General features: G+C 29.5%; 3 protein-coding genes across 3 annotated transcripts in view; 1 reads left to right on the top strand and 2 right to left on the bottom strand.

Annotated features, from left to right (window-relative positions):
• Positions 1-1,318, bottom strand: part of LOAG_10423 (hypothetical protein) — a gene marked incomplete at its 3' end in the record, with an annotated part of 4,237 nt that extends 2,919 nt beyond the window's left edge. The window contains exons 1-3 of the mRNA XM_020448160.1: positions 1,271-1,318; positions 828-927; positions 426-555 (exon numbers count right to left, since the gene is read on the bottom strand). Coding sequence (XP_020301671.1) covers positions 426-428 — 3 coding nt within the window. The 5' untranslated portion in view covers positions 429-555; positions 828-927; positions 1,271-1,318. The remainder of the gene's footprint in view (positions 1-425; positions 556-827; positions 928-1,270) is intronic.
• A 355-nt stretch (positions 1,319-1,673) lies between these two features.
• Positions 1,674-5,124, bottom strand: LOAG_10424 (protein-tyrosine phosphatase; the record flags this gene model as incomplete). Its single annotated transcript, XM_003145948.1, has 7 exons — positions 1,674-1,775; positions 2,169-2,315; positions 3,094-3,331; positions 3,508-3,638; positions 3,789-3,856; positions 4,403-4,529; positions 4,996-5,124. 7 exons carry the CDS (start codon positions 5,122-5,124, stop codon positions 1,674-1,676), a joined length of 942 nt encoding a protein of 313 aa, XP_003145996.1.
• A 908-nt stretch (positions 5,125-6,032) lies between these two features.
• LOAG_10425 (hypothetical protein) lies at positions 6,033-6,982 on the top strand (the record flags this gene model as incomplete). Its single annotated transcript, XM_003145949.1, has 4 exons — positions 6,033-6,161; positions 6,260-6,350; positions 6,608-6,747; positions 6,845-6,982. 4 exons carry the CDS (start codon positions 6,033-6,035, stop codon positions 6,980-6,982), a joined length of 498 nt encoding a protein of 165 aa, XP_003145997.1.
• Positions 6,983-8,569: the final 1,587 nt, after the last annotated feature.

Consider the following 8,569-nt stretch of genomic DNA (forward strand, 5'->3'; position numbering starts at 1 on the left):
CATTACAATTGTAAAATAAACTTATTTTGCCAAGCATAATATTTCTCATCGAATTAATTGTCGCATTTTGATCTAAACCATTTGGATGACGAGTTATTTCATATAAGTTTCGCACAACTACAGCAATCTCTTGAACTGCATGTCCATCTGCCTTCAATTATAATTTAATTAATTTAATTATCATCTTTTTTTTAATTAAAAATTAAGCTTAAAAATTTCTTACATTTCAAAAAATTTTTTTAATTTTTACAAAGAAAAAACAAAAATATTGCTTTTATCATTTAATTTTATCTGTTAAAAAAAGGTCTAAGATAGTATAGCCAAAATAGCATATTCCATTAGACGGAATGATTAGCCTGGCTACATATCTCAACAATCTTCAGCTATAATATCTTAATCAAAATTTGAATATGGAAAAATTTGACCATATATAATTTCTTTGGATTGAGTTTAATTCGAGTCTTTTGAAGAATATAAAATGTAGCTGATTTTATAAAAAATGCTCGTTCCTGCTCTGTTTCGATCACAAGTGGTATGGAAATTTGGGCATCATATCTGAAAAAAACATGTGATTAATTAAATACATAAAATTAATTAAATTCATTACTCCTAATGAGGCCTTCAAACCAATTCTAATTGATAAGAAATTTTTCAGAATTCTGAGTATCAGAAAGTATGAAAGAATTGAAAAGGAATGAATTACATTCCAAAATTTATATAAAAATACATTTTCTTTTTATTCATTTTTGATTGCTCTCAAAGAAAGTTAATAATATACAAATAAAGAAGCGAATGAAATTTTAAAAAAGATTTACCGATGCACTAACCATTCCAGTAATTCAGCCACTAATTTGAAATTTGGAGTTCGAAAATTTTCCATGGAAACAAGTCGTGGATAACCGAGAATTCGCAACTGTTCCACCATATCTATAAATAGAGCCATCAATTAATCTCTGCTTTATTTTCACTTATGCAAATGTTAACATTAGTAACAAAGATTCTTATTTGAAAAGCTTTTGAGTAACATTTTGAAATTAAATTTGAATCAAATTATTTCCTTCTCTTAGAATTTTAGAAGTTTTAGAATTCCAATTTGATTTTAGTTTAGAGAGATTTCACGTGAATAGAACAAAATAATATACAGGCGATACTTTTATGGCCCAGACCTTGTTCATCACTTAATCAAGCCAATGTATGTATTTCACATTAGATGGCCTTAATATTTGCATTTAATGACAAATATGAAAAGAATCGCAAAAAAAAAACAAACTTCTTAATTCTCTATACGACATTCTATCTTGGACCCAAGAGATAAAACTGAATAAACAGCAACTTCTAGTGCAGATTCTAGTGCTGTTGCCAAGGGAACTAGCTATAATACTTATCTTAAATGTGATTGAGTGATCGCTTTCGACGGAAACATTTTCCGCAGTGAGCCTAACTGGTTTTGTTCATTGGATTCTTTTACGCAATAATCTTCCGCGAGCGGAAATGGAATTCATCTCCACTCTTCCGTCTTTCTTTTTAAATTGCATTTTATTTATTATTTGGGAAGTATTTTGTTTACGATCTGCGGGAAAAACAAAATCAACGCAAATTCATTTTTTTGTACATATAAATGGTTAGAATATATTGATAAGTGATATGATAATTGCCAATTTCACAACTGAAATTTATATTTGAGTTTTAGCATAAGAAACGAGAATATTCAAGAGACCATCAAAGAGTTCGAAATGTTCAATCGTATTGCATCGTTGATTTCGTACACTTTTAATCTGCAAGAAAACATATGCAAACAGCATATGCATTATTCCATGCATATTTTATGACTGTATATGTTGATAATAATACCATAATTTTTTACTAAATTGATATTCTATTTTTGATTTCATATTTAAATTCAAATTTAATCTGACAATAGTATGCACTAGTCATTTAGATTTCTTCCGGCAACAGGAATGTAATTATGTTAAATACGATCTAAACATTAAATAACAGACTAAAGATTAGTTTGTTGAGGATAGTATAAAAGCTTTTTTTCAGTTCAACATCAGTTAGCCAACAATATAAACAATATCTAACTTGGTTGACATTTATTCGTGATCTCAGTGTCACCACATTTCAGTGATCAGGATTTTATTGCTAAATTAATGAAATGCTAAATTAACTGTATCAGAGAATCGAATCCGATTTTTGGTTTTCAGACGCTCAGCTTCCGTATCGAACACCGCCCAGACACCGGCACGATGTGCACCTGATGGACATACAACAAGCTGTGAGCATTCACGTGGTTGATTCTCTAATTGCTTGTGAACCTGAAATTCCTATATATATATACCACATAGCTAACAAAAATTCATATTAGCAATGTTCTAGAAATATGAATAAATCAAATAATATTCCTAGTAAGCTATTAATTAATGTAATTATAAATAAATTATTTACCAAACATTAATTTATAATTATACTAATTCTAATAATATTTAATTTAATCCCATAATTCTAATCGATATTTTCTTAATTTGCTTAATTTCGTATTTATTTATACTGTTATTTTGTAATATCATTATACTGGATAATTTGATAATTTGGACGAAAATAAAAAAAAAAGAAAAAGGAAAAAGAAACCGGATTACTTCATCTGTCCCTTTTCCTATCGGTTTCTGTGACAATAAAAAGCTTTTAAAATTTGTACAATTATTTTCTTTTTCAGCATTTAAAATTCAAACAAATTCACTAATTTTCAAAGGAAATGTTTATGCTTTTTATTGAAATTTTCAAATTTCAAAATGCTTTCAGAAAGATTTTCAAAAAAGATTTTTTTTATTTTAACATAAATGTACTTTGTTCTTCCACTAAACATAGTTAAAATATGATGACTACTAAAAATATGATTGCAATCGAAGAAGAATCGATGATTCATTACAAATTTTTAGTTTCTGGCTTAACTTAAAATTGTATTGGGATGAATTGAAATTAATGGGCCAAAAGTATGTGACATTGAATTGAGACTACTATACATTTAAATTTAAATATACTATTCTGTTGTCCATTCAAATTTGATTTAAATTATTATTTAATTAATTAACGCACCACTTTATGAAATTTAACAAAGTCATCTTTCGGGATAATCATATCATTGGTCCATGTGTTTAATGTTATCAGCTGATATTTTTGCTCAATTTTTCCCTCTTTCTCTTTTTCCTTCATTATAACCAACTTATAATGGCTATATTTCTCAGTGGATTCCTTCGATAAGGAAGGCTTCTCTCGTTTCTCATTTCGAACGCTTATTGTACCGTATTTTCGTGGTTTCGATGCCGTAATGTATCTATTAATTATGGTAGAAATATGGTAGAAATTAAAATCGTTTTCATTGCTCTCATAGATACTGTATGTATCGCATGATTTTCAAATTTATCATTTTCTATCAAATGATAATTGATATCGTAATTAGTATAGAAAGGGAAAGAAATGATAATTCATTATTCATTGTTAATAACCTACTGTTCATTATCATCTGGATCTAAATCCATGAGTACGATAATAACTTCTGGTTTGCATTGCATTACTAAACGGAAGAAATCATGCGCTGTTGTTTCATCAAATGGTGCCTGAGCCAATACATACTGTTTTGCCTGTATTGAAAAATGAGCCGAACTAGGACATTAAAAGCTAGGACATTAAAAGCCTTGTTCTACACATGTCATCTCATTTATCAATAAAAAAAAAAAATAGTATGCATAAGATAAAAGATTGATTATTTTTGCCTGTTTGCATCCATCAACATATGAGGCATGATAATAGTCAGGCTTTTCATTCAGTATAACTCGGGTTCTATCCAGGAGAAATATCTCTGAAGAATTTACTTCTATAATAATGTTCGTATTAAATTGTCGTTTCTTTTTCTTTTTATCTCATTGATTTAAAAAGTATTTGTTTTTAAATTTTACTTAATTTTCTTTTTTCTCAATCAATTGGTTAATATCTTTTAACAGAATTTTATTTTTTTTTCAAAAAAAAAAAATTAAAATTAAAAAAATTAGAAAATGAAAATTGGTAGTTATTGTTGTTTTTGTATAACATTTCAAATGAACATTTTCAAAATGGAAGAAAATATGAATCGGAAGATGAAACGGAAAAAAAAAATGAGAATTCTAATTGACGGTCTCAGAAACGGAATTTACATCTATTCCCTCCATATTTTTCTCTTCACTAATTAAAGTTAATTTTATCTTTTACTAAAACATTCTGCACAACAAAGTGTATGATATTTCAATATAAGCAAAAATTTGTCATCAAGGAAATGCGAAATTTTAATTCAATTAGAGAAAATTTAATACATTTCCGCCCAGCCTTACTTAATTATGCATAATTTATGCACTTATTTAGCATTACTCACCGTTTGGAAATTTATTTTTTGCTCTATTTTCAGCACTAAAAAATGCAAAAAATGTGGGTGAATCTTTTTCTAAATTTTGATACAGATCTGCGATCCCTTCACCAAGTTTTCGACCGTTAGCTTTTAACTAAAAATTAAAATATGTTCAAGTTTCATTTTTAATTCAATTAAAAATTTCATTACAAATTAGAATAAGTGTAAACATGTTGAATACATCATCATCAGTACCGGTATGTTTTTATAAATTTAGTCTAACATTACTAGAAATGATGCTATAAAGGTCAGAATATTATTGTTAAAGTGAGGTATTGTTTCGAATTTCAACAAATGAAATGGAATCATTTAATGAAATAGGCTGAAATAAATTGAACTTTAATGAAATCAAAATGATTTTATAATTTCAATCAATAGAGATAAAAAAAAAGAAATAATTGCTTAGATTCAATTTTATTATTCAAAAAAAAAAATTGAATAAATGGAAAGTAACCGGAAAGAGAAAATGAAAATTCTATTAAAATATGTTAAAAATTGATTTCTCGTTTCTTCGAACTTTCATTCCCGAGTTATGGGATAATGAATAAAATGGATGATACGTGAGATATGAGTGCCGCAGGCGTTAATATCATTTTTGTTTTTGCGCGACGCACTGAACGCATCGAAATGCGCATATTCTCAGCACTAATTGCTATGGCACCTTCCTTCGTTTGAATTGTGTCCACCATATCTTCAAAGTTGTGGACATACTAACATGTAAAGATACACACATACACATACAAACATACACACACATACATATTGAAATTGATTCTTACCCACTGAAAATAATATAAATTACATGAAAAGTACATGGAATCACACAATGGTCAGATTTGTTGTAAATGCAAAATGCGAACATGCACTGCATGCAGTCATGCAAAGTACAAACTTATTATAGTGCAGATTTTGAAAATACCGATTGGTGCAAGTTATATGTGAAAATATGACCACCGCACTACAACTCACTCTTTTTATTTCATATTTTCAAGTAATTTGAATATTTGAATAAATAATTAAAGGAAATAAGTGCTTGTAATTCAGGTAAGCAACACTTTTTTTTTTCTTGATTAGTTGCGCAATTTGAGGAACGTGAAAATGCAAACATTTCCGATTTACCGGAATGTTCACTCAATGTAACCAAACATTTTCTATCCTAAACCATATAAAGTATTTTTATTTATACAGTGTTTTTTCATTGGTTTAATCCTGCTTCTTATCTAGCAATACTTAAAGTTGACCTTTGACATTTGTTGCATTCACAATGCATACAAACAGTATCGTACTGATATGCATTACCTTCCCTTTGATCTCGAATATTCTCCTGACCTCTTACTGTTTGAACATTTCGGTGTTCTCATACCTTTATTGTGCTCTCTTGATCGTAAATTCTCCTTATTCCAGAAATTATTTAAGATCGATATTATTAAAGATATCACTTTTGTTAACATATATGTTCAGTATTGTTGATATCGTTTGTTGAAAGCAAGGAATCTTGAAGTACCGAGGTACCGAGGCACTGAGATTTATCGATTGAAGTTGATAATAACGATAGAACGATACTTTTCATGATGAGATATTTTAAGGATTATTTGATATGTACAAGGATGATGAAAATCGGGATGTTGAAGCACAGCCGAAACAAATGATTCGAAAACCGAAGATAGTGATTCGACGGATAGTTCCGGAAAAGTTTCCAAATACTTTAAATAGTATTGAAACCGCGGTATTTTTCAAATCTAGACTTATTATTATGATCAATTTAACAAATTCCAAATTACTGAGCTGGACAGAATTAAGAAATGCTGTAAAAATCTTTTGCAGGATCCAAAACAATGTTCGATAGAGAAGGAAGAATCTGACGATGATGAAATGGATGAAGCTTCTTGCGTTGAAACCGCATCTGATTGTACTGGTAAACTTGAATTTTATTATTTTAATTTGTTTATATCATAAAAGCTCATCAAATGTTCATTATATTCTTTACAAGAATGAATGATATCACTTTTGTTGACATATATGTTCAGTATTGTTGATATCATTTGTTGAAAGCAAGGAATCTTGAAATACCAAGGCACTGAGATTTACGGATTGAAGTTGATGATAACGATAGAACGATACTTTTGATATCCATTTATCATCATCAATTTATGTATGATGAGATATTTTAAGGATTATTTGATATGCACAAAGATGATGAAAATCAGGATGTTGAAGCACAGCCGAAACAAATGATTCGAAAACCGAGGATAGTAATTCGACGGATAGTTCCGAAAAAGTTTCCAAATACTTCACGCAGTATTGAAACCGCGGTATTTTTCAAATCTAGACGTATTATTATGATCAATTTAACAAATTCCAAATTACTAAACTAAACAGAATTAAGTAATGCAATAAAATTTCTTGCAGACTTCAGATTCTAAATCATCTACTATAGAGGAGGAGGAATCTGACGATGATGAAATGGATGAAGCTTCTCGCGTTAAAACCGCATCTGATTGTACTGGTAAACTTGAATTTTATTATTTTAATTTGTTTATATCATAAAAGCTCATCAAATGTTCATTATATTCTTTACAAAAATGAATTCCTCAGTATGAATCATGATAGTATTGAATTTGAAAGAGAAATTTAGATCTCTCAATTTCCATCGAAGTTTTTCAATCGCTAAGTCTCTTTGCTACTTTGAAACTACCGACTGATGCAAGTTTTATTTGAAAATATCATTACTACGCTACAAATTACTCTTTTTATTTCGTATTTTCAAATAACTTGAATGTTTTAGTACATATTTTTAAATGAAGTAAATATCCACAATCCAACTAGGCAACATATTTTTTGGCCATGTGAAAAATGGACAAGGGAAGTATTAAAAATCTCCTTGTCCATTTTTCAAACTTTAACCTCCAGCTAATGTAAATCGAATCAATGACATACTTGACAATGTTTTCTTCCTTTTTTATATCTTTCTCTAAGGTGGTACTTAATTACTCAGGTAGTAAACAATTGATCAAGTTTATTTCAGTTAAGGATAATGGTGACATTGAAAAGTTTTTAAAAATTCTTTTCCAGCTGGTTGTCGTCCTACTATCCGTTTTTTTTATTCGTTTTTTTTTTGTTAAAGAATATTAAATCAAACTTATAGCATGGTGACACATTCATATGTATACATGGAGACACATCATCCATAACACTATTACTTTCATTATGAGGACACGATGAATCAACCCCGAAGAGAAAAGACAACGTAATAAGAGCCGAGCTATACTTCGTCAATACCGCCTGAAGAGACATTTCGCTATACCTTTTGCAAATTAGGCCTGCCTATCCTGCATCAGCGCGCTTGTAACAAATCTGGATAGAACCCTTATTATAGTTTCGTTCGTGAAACTAATCATGATGATACATATACAACAAATCATTGTAATCAATGAATGGAATGGATTTTATATTTCAAAATTATTCTACGATTGTTTAATTTCTCAGAAACCTGGAATTTATCATTTCAGGATTACGGATAGGAAAGGATATTTCATTATCAACATTTTATAAAATTAAATAAGACTTGCAATCTGAATGACGATTGAAAGAGTCCAACCAGGTGAATATCAAAAATACTAATTTATGTATAAACACAGTAATTATTCACATTAATATTTTGAATACAAAATCAGACATAGCGCAAAATTCAATGGTATTACCCTACGTCTTCAGTGGATAAATAGGTGTATCAGCTTTCATCGGAAGTCGAAAACTGCTATTGTTTAATGGACAACTTCAACATCCGGTCCAATATCGAACACCTGAAAATATGAGCATATAAAGCACTCATTCCGGGATTACACTTCCGGAATTACATTGAAGAGTAGTAGCAGCAGTGGGTGGAAACAAACGGATGTCACAGAAGTGTTACTCAGTATATCAAACATAGATAATTAAACCTCATGCTGTTCAGCAAATGTAAAATGTTTTTCGGCCACTCGTGCGTCATCCTCGTCATTCACCTGCAATAAAACATCCGAGAGAGAGAGAGATGAGTATCATGAAAACGGAAGGTAATTTGAAGGAGGAATGAACACATAGGTATTCCGAGAGAAAGGGAGAGAGAGAGAGAGAGAGAGAAGATGAGTATCA

The sequence above is a fragment of the Loa loa genome (genome assembly GCF_000183805.2).
Source record: "Loa loa unplaced genomic scaffold supercont3.87, whole genome shotgun sequence".
Taxonomy (NCBI): domain Eukaryota; kingdom Metazoa; phylum Nematoda; class Chromadorea; order Rhabditida; family Onchocercidae; genus Loa; species Loa loa.